The sequence below is a fragment of the Metopolophium dirhodum genome, chromosome 7 (genome assembly GCF_019925205.1).
Source record: "Metopolophium dirhodum isolate CAU chromosome 7, ASM1992520v1, whole genome shotgun sequence".
NCBI lineage: Eukaryota > Metazoa > Arthropoda > Insecta > Hemiptera > Aphididae > Metopolophium > Metopolophium dirhodum.
In genome coordinates, this window is record NC_083566.1 from 18,146,565 (window position 1) to 18,163,346 (window position 16,782).

Here is a 16,782-nt window from a genome sequence, read left to right on the forward strand (position 1 = left end):
TATATTGTGTCGCTGCACACGTTTGTCGTTACGTATATATCATATATTATGTTATTATATTATACATGAATACGGCGAAGTTTAGGCCAAAAAACAAGAGGAAACTACGATGCCCTAAGTATATAATATACTCCCTCTTTTGCAGCTGCGTCGCTCAAGACGACGTGTGCGTTTAGATACGGCACGTTCCCCGCTGCTGTTTCCGATCAGGAAACGCGTGTTGCGTTGCGTGCATAGGGTTGTTAGACGCGTTTCCGTTTCTTTTGTTTTTTCTGCAACCCATTTAGTCAAAAACTCGAAACCCGGGGTAGTTTTGACTTAAAATAAATGTCACGGACACTGCCAAAAACGATTTATCGGCTTGAGTTCACACTCGCTTATTTAAATATCTACTATCAAGTCAAAACGACAGATAATTTTTTATATAGGTCAGTTAGATTTTTAATTTTTTATTGAATTTAATTATTTACTCAACAAATTACTTAAGCGACTGTAGTATTATAAATTATAATATAATTACACGGTAATATTAATTAAATAATTTGAAACTATCTGCTCATTAAAAAAGTAAAATATGTAGGACCGTCAACCGTGGTTATGATTTATAAATTTAACATTTACATCAAATTCACACGGAAAATTATTAATATGTATACTTAACAAATTTTGCTGAAAAACAATAAAATTAATTATATACCTATTTATAATTGAGAAATTTTGTTTATATACATATAGTATAAGCCAGTATAAGGTTTTACGCGAATTTCGGAGTAACATAATATTATTATTATAATATGTTGTCTGTACAGTAATATACAAAACTAATTTACTAATACGCACTACCTATACGTATAATAAATACACATCTTTGCATTTTACTGACTTTTTTTACACATAGCCCATAAAGATATCAAGAATTAAAATTATATTGACTGTTGGATCAATGAATGAAAAATTAAAACATATTTAAACTGTTATAATTTATTTTAAATCAATAAACAGCATAAACAAACACAAGGGCAGGTATTGGTATTTTCTCAGAAAATTGAATATTTTTTTAACTAGAAACATTAAACTTATAAAATAATAAATGAGAAAATCCATTTATCTATTTCCTATAGCCTGCAGTGATGCAACTAGGGGGCCGGCGCATAGGCGCAATCAGGGTTAAAATTCTGAGGGCTACCACCTACATAACTCATAGGGGCTTACACCTAAATTAATAAGGGATATTTTGTGGGGCTTAGCCCCCTTGACTAAGATTTAGCTCTTCCCCCATATCCCTTATTAGTTTATATATAAGCCTCTATAGGATATGTGGGCTGTAGCCCCCCAGAATTTTAACCCTAGTTGCGCCTCTAGACTGTAGGTACATTACATTTAAATACGTACTGCAAAGAATATAAAATACATTACATTTATATTTTATACTCATTAATATTGTTTATTAGGTAGGAATGAAATAGATTTTTAACTTACATAATCAATGTTTAATGACCAGCATAATGAGAATAATTGGTTATCCTGTAGAATAATTTGTTGTATTCAATTAATAGTTATGGAATGTCTGATTTACTGATTTGATTATTTATATTATAGTTGATAACTATAATATATTTTATACATAATACAAACTAAATTCTAATATTTCGTATCATATATTCATATAAAGGGTATATTGTTATTTGTTTCATAAATAAGTATGGTAAGATAAATATGTAGGTATGTATTATATTTTATTTTAATTTATATAAAATTACATACAAAATTGAATAATTATGTGGACTGTATAATTTTTTTTTTCGGAAAAGAATCTACACTGAATAATACAAATTTATCATTATTAATTATCTTGCAGTAATTTTTATAAACCGAAACAATAATATTTTGAAATAAAAAAAACAAAAAATAAGTACCTATCTTTTATACGCTAAAGAATGTCATAAGTATTATAAACTTAAATGTGTTCCATAATAAAGATTAAATATCGTAAAACATTTTTAATTGTAACACAAAATTATAAAATATTAATTTATCTGTTCACAATATTTTTGTGAATGTGATAATGAATTTTATCCAAGACAAATACATCCTAATATGAAATATCCGCAAAAAGTGATTATTACTTATTAATAATATAAAAGCATTAATTATATTATTATCTTATTAAAAAGGCGATATTAATTTAATTTATAAACTGTATACAAAATCATAGAATAATGCACAAGTATTAAATACCTATATAGATACGTCAAATCCAACTATAAAACAAATAGTAATATAGAATGATACTTTGTACAATGTTGAATGTGATACACGAAACCCAAAAGATACCAAATCACTGACTGAGACACTTGAGTAATTTATTGTGTTACATAGAATTTGTATATTATTATATTAGATAAACTTTAATATAAATACCAACATAAAAATAAAATATATAAGAGTTCTGTTGTAATTCCACCCCACACATAAGATAACATAGTTTTATAATATTTGATTCTACTATTTTTGAATGACGACTAAGCATAACAACGACAAAACCAAGTAGATATTTCATGAATAGGAGAATCGGACATAATATTTCCGAATATGTAGTTTTAATTATTAACGAACAAAGAGTAGGCAAAATTACTATTATTTGTCGTATAATGAAAATATGAATATTATCAAAGCACATAATTTATATCATATAACATTATAAACGAACGACCTTATACAATATAAATTACAGCGGCAACAACGCCAACTATACTAACTATAGTAGCTATTCATAATTTTTTCAACGCGTTAAACAAGGACAATATTGTATTATGCTATTGAGTACCTACTGATATTTTCCTGGATCCACACACATTAATGTGTAATTTTTTTTCTTTGAGGGGAGTGGAACGTCGTAGATACATCAAAATAAAACGTGAGATTCGAGGAGAAAAAAATTCATGTTTTCCCAGATAAAACGAGTAAGTATTCTGGCCAGATGGTACTTGTATACAAATACTATATATGCCTGGCTTTAGGTTTAGTTATGAGTGGTAGTGTGGTCACGTTATTTATTACGGTTTTTAAAAGAATATCAGACGACATGGAAAATAAAATATGATGGTCTATAGCACTTAAATAATATTTTTAATATATGGAGTTGGAGCAAGCATATGACGGGTCAAAGCAATATTAAAGAATCTCTCTATTGTCACGAACCATTAATCCCGTCATTTATAAACTCATTAAAATGCGATGAAGGTTAGTATAGTTGTTACACAGTGTAACTTTTTCAGTTTCAAAGTCTCGTCCCCGTAGCACAATAATTATATTATATAGGTACACAATATTATTCTCTCTACCCGCAATGGCCCTGGTTAACACGCTAAACCACCGTTAGCCTAAAAAACATATACAATATGAAGAAATTGGTGGTGGTAGTTGCTTCACTGAGATACGGTCTAACGAATATAAACCGTGTGGTTTTATTATAGACCTATTATATATGTATAATAAACGCACAAAATATCGGTGTCTATAAAATATAAAATGCTAGTTACCACGTCTCGCGAGTAAATATGTATTTGGGATTCAATGGAAAACTCGAACATTATGTATATGTCGTATAATCGTATGTGTGTGACATAAACGTTTTTATTACCATTCAAATATGCAAAGGCACCTTGGAAGCAGTTATTTGGATTCAATTTAGTATTATACTATACATTTTTTTAGGTTAATTTTACTTTCTATGTACTTTTATATGTAACCCAATAAATTTTATGAAATATATTCATATACATATCAATATACAAACTTAAATTATTCGAGAAAACCAATGAAACTTCAATAAATTTACGATTTACAACACTATTATCTCGACGTTAATTAATATTTAATTCCAATTAAATAAGGTTTATTTACCTAATCGAAGTAATCAAATTACTTGATTTATAATTTTAATTAATAAGAGTACCTACGTTATGAACGATAGTGTGTAATTACTAATTAGTAAAACGTTTATAATATATTATAATAGGTAATAATCATCTGCAGTTTTCTGAATAACCTGATATTATTCTGTAGCGTACTCGTCATTTTCATTATTATCGTTTGACAACAGCCAGATGTCGATGGTAATTTTTTATTTAGCATTTAGCAATGGAAAAAATACCATATGGTCAAAATAAAACAATTATTAATAACTACACTAATAAGCAAAAACACAACTATGTAAAACCTATAGAAAAAACAAATCTAATAGGTATAACAACGTCATAAAAAGTAATATTTACCATAATTAAACATTTAAGTACAACAAAGTTTTCAAAATAATTATTAACAAATTTCAACGCCGATTTTAGGTTAAATTTCTTAGTTTTTCTGATAAGATCAGCGGTAATTCGACGATATTAATAAGGATCTATATAAAGTATTCCATAACTCAAAACTCGCTCCGTTAAACTTTCATCCAACAATCAACAATAAACAACTCAATACACTTATCAATATGGCGCAGAAAATCGTTAAAATAATGTGTTTACTATTTCTAGAATGAAGATGAAAACATCAGTAATACATATTATTTAGTATTTACACTTCCTCGGTTTGCGAATTTATAAATATATTAAACAAACGTGTTTAATTGCGTACTATAATAATAGAATATTTAGGAACTGGCCATGGTATTAAAAAAATAAAACTAAAGATGCATGTCAAATGTGTTTTGTATAGTTTCCTCATTTTCAGGTTAACGCCGTCGAAGGTCGTTGAGATTGACTTGCATTTTTTTCGTCGTAATTTATATTCTGTTGTTGAATATTATCATCAAGTCCTATTCTGTGTAGTTTGTTTCCTTTGTCATTGTTAAGTATGCAAGTCGAAAAAAACTAATTGAATATTGTTTGAAATAAGTATCCACACAGTTTTCCGCGTTGCAAGCAGATCAAGATATTTTTTCTCCGAAATTAACGAATTTTTGAATTATATTGATTGTAAATGTTGTGTTAGGTACATTATAATATTCCATAATATTGTGCAGATCCTATTTCGTGATTCATACATTATGAATAATTCACAAATTGTTCTACTTTTTGTTTTTAACTCGAGACTATTATGAGAAAAAACTTAAGCATCCAGATAGCACAAGATAAAATAATGAGGTCGGTACAATCTAAAACCTATTAGAGTTGTGAAAAATTAATGTTACTTTTTTAAACAGCCGTCTCTCCCCGTTATACTTAATTTATTACTTTTATAGTTAAAATATGTTATAATAATAATTAATAATATCCATATTCTACTGCAGTATACAGTAATACTCGCCAAATAAATAGTCAAAAACATTTCATCAATAATTATTGTGGAGGAAAATATTTTTTGTCCATATTATTGATATATTATTTCAACATAGAAATATGAGATTTTTCTTATACAATTTTTTACTGATCATTGTAAGTAGATAATTAATTAATGGAATAATATTATATCACACGTGTAGGTACCTATATTCTTACAATTTATAGTTCAACGAAAATCCATAGTAATTTACGACATGTTTGGTGTTAAACGAATTGTTGAACACCATTTAATTAAATACCAAGTATGATGGTGTTAAAGAGAAATATTAAATACTTAGAAAATGAATGTAAATTACAGATGAACGAAAAGGTCTATTACTTATATAAAACGTAAATAAATAATACAATAAATATATACTGCTACAGCTACAGCTGTTGAACTCGAGGTTAACTTGTGAGAATTTATTGAGAAGGACAAAAAAAATGCTGTTTCCTAGAATTTAGGTTCTTTCGGTTCTTTTTTACAGGTTTCCGTTTTAAGGGGATTAGAAGCGGTAATTTTCTGTTTTTCAGACACAAGTTATATACCTAAATTGGAATTTAGACGTTTTCTATTTCCAACGTGCCAATAAATCTAGTGAAGCAAGAAAAACTGTAAAAATAAATTTGAATTTGTCGTAAAGTTTTCATGACATTGAATTTTCCACATTTATGATTTATTCAGATTCATCAAAAATTTTAATTTTCAGTAGTTTCTAAATTTTTAAAGTAGGAACATTTTTTTATTTCGAATTTTTTAATAGGTACAACTTTTTTTATGATATAAGCGGGTAAAATCAAAAATGTACAGAAATCGATCTCTAGCAGACAAATAAAAATTTTTAGTTTTCTGAATTCTTATTGCATTTATAGATTAATCCGTATGTTAGAAATAGAACCTCGAATAGAACACACTAAATTACCGCTTTCAAAGTTTTCTTGACAACAAGATAAGGATGAACAATTTCAGGTAAACTGTAAAGTATATGTTCACATATTTCAAGTAGGTACTTGAAAAATAATTATTCTACACATTTTCAAATGTTTGTTATACCTATAAATCCAATTTTCCTGCATAAACCATAACATATAAATTATAATTTTAAAAATGAATTGTTTTTTAAGTGTAATTAAAATTATTCATAATAGGTATAATATTATATAATAATTTTACATTTTGTATAAATGAAATATATATTTTTCATTTATAGTACCTATTTTCAAATTTAATCAAATAACAAAATGTTAAGAATATTTTTATTAAAAAATATTATTTCAATAGATAATGACGGTTGTACATTGATATTCTTTATTTATTATTAATTGTTATCATTTAAACATTTTAAACAATGGGTAATACTATTTGTCAATAATGTTTAGTCTCTAACGAAAAAAGATATGCACAGAATTTTTAAAACATTTATGAAATACCTATATTAGTAACTATGGTTTGTATATTTTAGTGTTAATCGAGGTGTTAATACAATATAGTGATACATTTGTTTGATTTTTAAACTTCACAACAAATTAAATATTCTCGGAAGAATCAAATTAATAATAGCTACTAATGACTTATATATTATATTATAAAAAAGTGGTCAGTACATATTTCTTAGATATTATGTATCTTTATTATATAAAACAATAACATTAATAATTAAATTGAAATGCTCCTACCAGAACCGATGAATTGTAATCACCATTGTACTCCTTATTCCTTACACCCACAAAAATTATTATTTTAATAAAAAATTACAGATCTCATGAAACTAAACTTTTTGATTATGTAAAGGTAATTAAGTATAAACTGCAATACAAAGTCATGTTAAAAAACAACATTGTTATCAATTTAAGATTAATTGAACAATAAAAAAAAAATTTAGTATGTAATTTGATTTCTTAACGGTCAAAAGATTATCAGAATCTTTATAATTGAGTCAAAAAAATTATTTAATTAAAAATCAGTGAAAGATAAAAGCTAAAATAATCTTTCTGTATGTGTGAACACTATAATACATTTATGTAAGACATGCTCAATTCAAACACAAACTTTAGTTATGATTGTCACGCTGCAGACAATAGACTTAGTAACAACATAGAAAAATTGGATTGGTCCAAAACTGATTGGATTAAATAATTAAGGTGTTGGTGTAATTAGATTACACTGTAAATAAATTATTATAACTAGGTTAATCAATAGTACCTAATGTAAGGAGAATATTTAAATATCACCAACCTTTGACTGTCCTATGAGTGTATGTTGTGATATTATGTATTCAATGTGTAAGTGTTCACAGAATCTTCATCACATAACTATAGTAGAGATGTCCATATGTTGTGTAACACCAAACATCATTGCACGATTAAACATTTTTAAAAAAAAATTATAATATACACATAACGAATCACAAGCGACTTGGAAGTCGCTGACAGGGCTGAATAATAATTGACAACCCCCAGAGGGACTAATGAAATAAATAGTTGCAGATAACAGTGTACAGAAGCCAGAATCCGACTCACATTTAACCGATGTGAGATAATACTATGTACACGAGAACGTTGTGGGCGGGTGCCGTCGACACCACAGTTGTGAACAAACTGATGTGTTCATTTTTCGATGACAAAATAATTTTAAATAATATGTATTAAAAAAAAAAAACTATTATTGTTGTAAAATAAAAAAAAAACAATTGAACTGCGAGAGGAGTCACTGCTGCTGCTGCTGCTGCTACGGCGGCGGCGGCGGCAGTGTGGCAAGATATTTCACCTCACCTGTAAAGAGGTACCTCACTACCACAGTTGTACCTGTGTTACCTGTAATAATATATTCACCTGTAATTTGTATTGTGTTTTTTTTTTTGTTATATACACCCATCCACCATTATGACAGTGCGTGCGGCCGAGACGACTCAAATTATTTGCCATCGAACGAAACTGTTAGCGGAAGTCTGTGCCGGGATGACAGCGAAGTCTGTAGCTGAATGCTGATGTAGTAGTAGTTGTTCCATAGATCGGAACATTATCGTATCCGTATCGATACGGCTTCGGTTGAAACAACGTCGCGAACGTCTCCGTTGCGTTTGAAAACAATAACACGAGTGAGGGGATTCGGATGGGTATGGCATGGCCCAGGTATTTATACTAAATTCAAATAATTCAGTACCTCGATGGGCTTGATATTTTACACAGAAGAATAAAGAATAAAGATATCTTTAAATTTTAATCGTGTCCAGTTTGTTGTTTTCCGCGCGACGGGCACTGTGTATTATCAGAATCAGACAACCTATCAGAGATTACCGTGGTTCCGTTTATTCGACTGATAACCGAACTGCCGCCCATCGCCGGACGATAAGTAAATAAGGTTCGTTTGTCAAAATATTGTTTTTTTTTCGTGTTAAATATTAGTTTTTAATATTTGTTTTGTTTCCTTAGACAGTTTCTTTGAGACTTGGTTGTCTACAAATTCTTCATCGATTTATGTCGGCTGTCGCTAATCCGTCCACGTCATCGAAGTAAGTGATCGCGATGAGCGATTTTACGCCAATACACTTTAATCTTATTGACGAGTAACAACCCTGTATTTCGGTTTATGTTTATGTTTTCAAAAATTACAATATTTTCTTTCATATTTAGAACATTCACAATTGATTTTCCGATTAAACCTTATTTTTTTATAAAGACAAACTGACATTTCATAATATTGTGAACCAATACATTGAAACTTAACACAATGTGATGGTCAAAAAAAATATATGATATCAATATATACATTTAATATTGTCTGATTGTTTGAATATTGTAATATTTGTAAACTATAAGGATGTTACTTGCATATGAAAATCTGAATATTTATCTTACAATTGAACATTATAGAAGATAGACATTTTAGAAGTTTAAGAGGATGCTACCAATGAATTTGTTGTCTCCGTCATACACACGTACGACATAGCAAATTTTCGAACACTAGTTTCAATAATGTGCTTTTATTTTTGATATTAGAGTGATTTGACCTATCATCAATTTTTTAGATAATAACATTATCTGTGCTTAAGCATTGACTTTTATTCAATATTTTAATTTTCAAGTGAGATATGATCATTTTTAATTTTTGATATTTTATATACCCATATCTTGCTTGAAAATGAAAATTTCGAAAAATCGCTTGACAGACAATGTCCTTACCTAAAAGTTTTATTCTAAGTCAATTCACTCTAGTATCAAAACTTACAGCACACTATCGAAACTAGTGAACGACAATTTGCTATGTCCTGGGTGTGTAAGAAGGAGACAACAAATGTATGGGTAGCATCCTCTTAATTTCTTATAATACTAGAATGAAGGAATTAACACATCTTATTTAAAAGTTAATATTTCTTTAATTTAACATTTTAATAAATTGTTCAATTGTAAATACCAATACCAAAACCTAACCTAACCTACGCAATAGGTGCAATATTAAAAAATAGCTTTGTCAATATACATGATAGGTTGATACCAAATATCATTTCATAGTATAAACGAAAAATTTTAATTTCAAATAAGTACTATCGAAACTTGAAACAGAATATTTTTAAGTAAACAATTCAAAAAATTACCTATGACTAGGTATTTTGATGTTCTAAAAATTGTTAAATACATAAACCAATATTTTACATTTTAGTTTATCTAATAATTTATAATGATATGGTTTTGTTAGTTATTACTGCAGTTGACCTTCGTCAAATGTTTTCCATTTTACATACTACTTTAAAGACCCGCGTTGACTATAGCAGTAAAACTTAGATCTTAAATAAGAGATTGTCTATATAAAAAACAAATAATAAATTAATTATATAATGAACTAATGAAGAACTTTGTATTCTTAGGATAATGGACGAAGACAGTGATGGATCTATGTCTTATGAAGAAAAGTTATTAGCCAAGGAAAATATAGAACTGATATCAGGAAAAGATATCAAAGAGGAATCTTTGGATAAAAATGTAATATTCCGTAACATTTTTAAATGTCTACGCTGTGAACTAACTTTTGAGAATGAACACCAATTACATAATTGTGTAGCATTGCCTCTTAACATAAATAAACAAAAGAAATTAAAGCGAGTGTTCAAATGTTCACTATGTGATAAACATTATCTCTTTCCATCGTTAGCCATGCTCCATTTGAAACGTCATCAAAAATATTCGGAAAGGAAAATAGAGAACACATGTGATCTTTGCATTGCCAAATTTGAATCTGCAAAAGAATTAAAAGATCACTTTGAGGTGAAACACAATATTTTTCAATTTCAATGTAATATTTGTGATAAATTATTCAAACAAGCCAGGAATTTACAATATCATATGATGAGTCACTCAGGAGACAAACCATTTCAATGCGAGTTGTGTGGACACAAATTTACTAGAGCCGATCATTTGGTCAGACATCGAAGAGATAATTGTGATCAAATGGAATTTGAATGTGACGTATGTGGAAAAATTTACAATACTAAAAGAGGTACTGTATGATATTTATTTTATTTATGTTAGATGGATAAAAGTTTCTTTATTGCTATCATGATTATTATTTTCAGGTATAAGAACGCATTTGAAAGTACACTATGACAGTCCAAAACCTGGTGCCATATGGGCATTATATACAGAATCTGGACAAAAATATTATGAGTGCACGTTATGTAGTAAGACGTTTACTCAATTTTCTAGATTCAAGGAACACATACGAACTCATACTGGTGATAAACCTTTTGAATGTCAAATTTGTAATAAAAAGTTTACTTGCCATTATAAACTTAAAATGCATGGTGATGTACATATAAATGATAAACCATTCAAATGCAATTATTGTGAGCTCAGTTTCAAAAATCGAAGGTACCTTAATAAGCACATGCACAAACATTATGGAATCAAAAAATATCACTGTAGAATTTGCAATAAAGAGTTTCAATGGTACAATAGTCTGAAATATCATATGGCCTCACACTCTAGTGACAAACCATATGTATGTATTGAATGCAACAAGTCTTATTCACATCTTAGTACCTTAGTAGCTCACAAGCGGACTCATGGCGGTGAAAAAAATTATGAATGTCATATTTGCAATAAAAGATTTGGTCATTCTAACACGTTAAAAAATCACATTACCACTCATAGTGAAGATAAGCCATTCAAGTGTCATCTGTGTCCAGCTCAGGTAAAATTGCATAGTTTAAATACGTAATAATATCAATTAATCGATACTTGATTCTTACAGGTTTCTACATGTGCATCGCTGAAAATTCACTTGAATACGCATGGTGGAGATTATCAATGTAGTGTTTGCGGCAGTACTTTTTTCCAATTATCTAATCTGAGGTATCATGAAAGTAAGGTTCATGGCAAAACAAATTTCTATGACTGTGAAGTTTGTGAAGAAAAATTCACTTCAAAATCGCAAATGAACGAACATTTAAGACATGATCATCACATTCAGTTCACAAAAACTGTCACTGTATATGATGTTGACTTTATACAAGGTCTCTATAAAGATTGATAATATTGTATCAAAGAAAAAATTTATTTTATAAATATAACAAGTATTTAAGAAAATGTTAATGGCTAATAATCAATGATATTTTTAAAAGTTATATTATTTCACATTATGTAGTTAAATTAGAAAGTCGAAAATTATACCTTTTGTCAGGGTATTCTTGATGGCAGTGTAGTTGCATAGTCCCTTACACATTTAAATTGTCCGTGCCCAGCCTGAAAACTTAACTATTGAGCATTCATGGCTGGTTGACACATAGTCACACTGTTGATAAATATAGTCAATTTTTAAGGTATGATTAGTTATTACTTATTACTAAAGACCGGATTTATATTCTCTTAAAATACCTTAAATATGATGCTAATATTCTCGAAAAAACCTTAAAATATTCTCATTATATTCTCTTAAAAATTTTAAAAATATGCAAAATATACAAAAAAAAAAGCAAAAATATGCACAAATAATCAATAAACATCATTATATTTACTTTAATATGCATTAAAAAAATTTTTTTTTTCAATTTTATATTGATAGTGAGTTAATTATTAGGTATTTAAAGTTTCGTATTCTAATGGAATATTATTGCACTTTAGTAAGAGTTGGAAATGATAAAATAAAAAATTGTAATTGTTCAAAAAAAATTTTTCTGGTTACCGTAATATTAAAATTAAAAATAAATACAAATTTTTTCTCATAATTTACGAAATATTCCAAAATATGCTAAATGAGTTAAGTATTCTCTAACTCATAAAATATTCTCAAATATGCAAAAAAAACTTTTTTCTATGCATTCAGAATTGAACAAATCATCCACATTTTTTACTCTCATAAGACTGCATAGACCCAGTAACGATATGTAAAATCATATAAATCCGGTCTTTAGTTATTACTTATTACTCATTATCTATTATTATGCAATGTCAGTTTTATCAACTGTTTGTTTAATATTTATTTCCGCTATGAATTGGTTCTTGATTGTCTTGAATAAATTGTATTTATCCAGTCAACCAGATCCATTGATGTTCATAAAATTGCAGTCCCACCAATTAAGTACCATCTAAACATGCCACTAAATAAGCCTCTCAAAAATATTTAGCACATACCCGATAATCACCAAGCCGGTTCTTTGATTTAATTGTTTTTCAAAATGTATATAATGTTATACCCAATGAAGGATTTTTTCCAAAATTTTGAATTGTTTTTCTTAATTAGTTTTCTATAATTATAAGTGTTTAGGCACAATTCACTAAAATAACTAACATAGAACTCAACATTTATAGTCCTATAAATAAGATATTAACGTTAGATATTTTATTAATATTAAAACTGGATAAAATAATTATCAATAAAATGGATAATTTTAAATAGGTTTTTAGTTAAATTATCAGAGTATGTCACAATATGTCATTGTGACTAAAAAAAAAAGGAGGGAAATTTGTATGTACTAACACGTCTACACACACTAAAATGTAAAGTGACTTGACTTTCAAATTAAATTAAACACCTACTTAAAATTATAAATTATAATATCATTTTTATAATCAATTAATTGGTGTATTCTATAAGTAAATACTAGGTATAAAAATTAAGTAGGTATGTATTTTCTACATACCTACTGTTATTACATTCTCAATAATAACATTCCATTCAAAATGTAACATCTTATTTATTTGTACTGAAATAAAATAAACTAATTGGGTTCCTCTATTCCAATTTATCAATTTATATAGACTGCAATAATATTTAAAAAATATAACAATACTATAATATTTTAAAGTTACTTGCTAGTTTAAATTTTTTATCTCCCCCACCCCACAACTTTTCCACTTCTATTGTTTGATAAAACTATTGTGTACCACTGCAGCTATAAATGCATTGTTAGCTTATTGCCTATCTTAATCCTATTAAATAATAATTTCATATATTTTACAAAATTCTATGCACCATTATTTATTATATTTTAATTTAAGTGATAAACAAATAAACAATTATGCATATTAAAGAGTAAAGACTGAAAATACAACAGTATACCACAATATAAATTGAATTTAATTAATTCTGTAGTGACACCTTACAACTACACCTTACTAGGTACTACCCTATACTATCAACTTGAACTTAAACTTTTCATTATTTTATTTATTATTCTAATTTTTTTTTTCTAATATTAATAACTAATAATATATTTTAAAAGATTCGTTATCGTGTACCACTATGATTATTCCTAATTCCTGATGACCTGACCTACTAATTTGTTACATGAAGTAGATTATGAATATTAATTATAATAAAAAGTTATCTCAATTTTAAGTTTAAAATCAAAATGTGCTTTTTTATAATAGTGTAACATAGTTACTACATATTATGCAACATTTTTTGGTAAGTTTTTGTGGAATTGAGCAGTTAAAAACCAGAGAACAAGTTATTAAAATGTAACTAATGATTTTCAATATATTTTGCTTTTAGTCAAATCTGTAATTATTCTACATAACATATAATTTTTATTTAAATATTTTATACATAATATCAATCAATTAAATTGTTTGATGTGTTGATTGCAGAGAAAAGGTGATATTTACACGGTTACACAGCAAGAAACAACGCTCCACTATAAAATGATTGGTTATCTAAAAACAAACACTGTTTAGGAATAAATCACAGAGATGGAACATATGCAAATGTTTAATTAAACATTGAAAAATTAAATTATCTTACATCCAATAGTTACATCATAATACAATACTATACAAAGCCATAGGCTTGGACACCATCTACTACAGTATAATATTATTTTAATCTTTCCTATTTCAATGTATTTGTTATATATTCAAATTCTATGTATTATAAGAGCATTTTCATTTTACTGCAAATATCTTACGCAGATTTAAATGTACTACCTTATACACTAATTATTTGCAAAATATTCATTATAGTAGAATAAAAAATTAAAATTATTTTTTTATTATGTATTAAATCATTGGTTGGCTTGACTTCAAAATAAATGAAGTAGGTATGAACATTTTTAATTTAAAACAATTTTTATGAATAATTAGATTTTTAATTACAATTATTATTATAATCTTTTATTTAGCCAATAAAGTGAACTAATCAAAACTAACTTTACACATACAAAACATACAATTTCAAACAAATGATTTTGATAGACACCTTGAATTCGTTAAATTGGAAGATGATACAAATTGTTGTCCAATATTTTATGGAAGGACGAAACAACATTTCATAATAATGGACAGGTCCAATAAAATCAAGATTGACTGCTTCTATTTTTGTTAAATTTATATATGATAACTAACTTTATATATTTAAAGTGTGTTTCTAAATATTGAACTATTTTTAAGATAATTATTTCTTATAAATAGTGCTAGGAGTGCTATTTCAATATTTTCTATTGTTGGGCATAATAATGTCCAATATATATATATATAAAACTGTTGAGCCTATAACACAAAAAGCCGATTGGTTCGCTCGCTAAGGCCTCCAATTATAATTGAATACTGTTATACAATTTAAATCAAACAAACTATATCCACTTTAGATAACATATTACCAGGGCCGTATTCAGGATATAGGCCAGGGGTGAAATTATAAGAGTGTGAAAATTTCAATACTACTTACCCAAGTCTTATGTAATACATTTTCACTTAATATTTTTAATTAAACATGAAAATGTTTTTTTTTATTTTAACAACTTACTATAGGTAATTAGTGATATGATTATTATTAGTTAAATTAATAATAACTAATAACGCAAAGTGTAACGGTCAAGTAGGATGGTAAAGCATAATACTTAAATACAAAATATATTAGTGAACGGTTGAATGGTTGATGGTTCGTATAACATGACTTCAAGAAGTAGGTATTATGCTTTGATCCATTTTCATGAACGTTTAAAATATGTTCGATTGCAACTGTCCAATATTATTTTAAGTGTACCTATAGATTTCATATTATATGCGCCATGGCATCCATCGCTTAACTACGAAATAACGTTGTTTATAATAAATTATTATTTGGATAACAATACATTTATAGTTATGAGTTTGAGAACATAAGGCTTGTTTTGTATTGATTTAATTATTAAAAAGGTGGATAAGTGGATGTCGCTCTGCTGTACAGTAGGTTACAAGTGGGTCACTGTAATGGATGGTGTTAAATTTGAATTCAATGATATATTAATATTTAATATCATTGTATAAGAAAAACGATTCTGAGCGAAAACGTCAGCCTATGATATTACCAAGTATATTTGATGATATTATTGTGAATAAGTAATTTATATATAACCTATTTGTGGAGCCTTGTTTTAAATTTTCAATCCTTAGCCATAAAAGTTAAACATTTAATACATTTTTAACTACAAAATAATTAATAAATTATAAATTTGATAAATGTTGTCAAAATTTGAACTTTAAATGCTTATAAAAAAAAATTGTGCCTATGTATTTTTAATATTTTTGAACTGCTATTAGAACGATATATCAGGAGCCTTATATTAAATTTTCACGCTTTTTTACCCAACAAATAAAATTTTAATGATATTTATAGAAAAAAAAACTAAAATAATTGAAAACTGACAATGTCCGTAAACAGCTCAAAAAGAGTCAAAATATTTTATAAATTTTATGGTATATAGCAAATGCTAATATAAACATTCAGTGAAATTTTCAAGTATCTACAGTCATTCGTTTTTTAATTATAATAAAATAAGAAAATTGTTACATGAAAAATCGAGTGAATATCAAATGTTGTAAAAATATGAATTTCAAACGTTCATAAAAATTTAATTTGACTTTCTTGTAGACATTTTTCTTTTGATAAAGGTAGACAAACTTATGATTAATCTTATATTACATTTGCATATCTTAGATTTAAAAAGAAAAATTTTTATGAATTCTCAACTCAAAATAATTTGCTAAT

At 27.2% G+C, this 16,782-nt stretch overlaps 2 protein-coding genes across 5 annotated transcripts in view; one reads left to right on the forward strand and one right to left on the reverse strand.

The window, feature by feature from the left end:
* LOC132949510 (rab11 family-interacting protein 4) overlaps positions 1-8,394 on the reverse strand; it is a 25,029-nt gene extending 16,635 nt beyond the window's left edge. For 2 of the 3 annotated variants that reach the window (XM_061020443.1, XM_061020442.1), the window contains exon 1: positions 8,154-8,394. In XM_061020443.1, coding sequence (XP_060876426.1) covers positions 8,154-8,246 — 93 coding nt within the window. In that variant the 5' untranslated portion in view covers positions 8,247-8,394. Of the gene's footprint in view, positions 1-7,557; positions 8,053-8,153 lie in introns of those variants that run through there. The other variant, XM_061020445.1, reaches the window with a different exon arrangement.
* LOC132949509 (zinc finger protein OZF-like) lies at positions 8,314-14,953 on the forward strand. 2 transcript variants are annotated; one of them, XM_061020440.1, is made up of 6 exons: positions 8,314-8,453; positions 8,555-8,682; positions 8,754-8,833; positions 10,187-10,815; positions 10,892-11,508; positions 11,569-11,904. In XM_061020440.1, the coding sequence occupies exons 3-6, from the start codon at positions 8,799-8,801 to the stop codon at positions 11,845-11,847; spliced, it is 1,560 nt and encodes a 519-aa protein (XP_060876423.1). In that variant the 5' UTR covers positions 8,314-8,453; positions 8,555-8,682; positions 8,754-8,798; the 3' UTR covers positions 11,848-11,904. The 2 variants fall into 2 exon arrangements, with proteins under 2 accessions (XP_060876423.1, XP_060876424.1); XM_061020441.1 differs by lacking the exons at positions 8,314-8,453; positions 8,555-8,682 and adding an exon at positions 14,406-14,953 and having other exon boundaries at positions 8,689-8,833; positions 11,569-11,830.
* Positions 14,954-16,782: the final 1,829 nt, after the last annotated feature.

Excerpts from the sequence above, each read along its gene's own strand:
- LOC132949509 (XM_061020440.1), top strand. The coding sequence starts at position 8,799 with ATGTCGGCTGTCGCTAATCCGTCCACGTCATCGAA. Across the intron at positions 10,816-10,891 it reads AATTTACAATACTAAAAGAG|GTATAAGAACGCATTTGAAA; the intron begins GTACTGTATGAT and ends TATTATTTTCAG. Across the intron at positions 11,509-11,568 it reads GTCATCTGTGTCCAGCTCAG|GTTTCTACATGTGCATCGCT; the intron begins GTAAAATTGCAT and ends TGATTCTTACAG.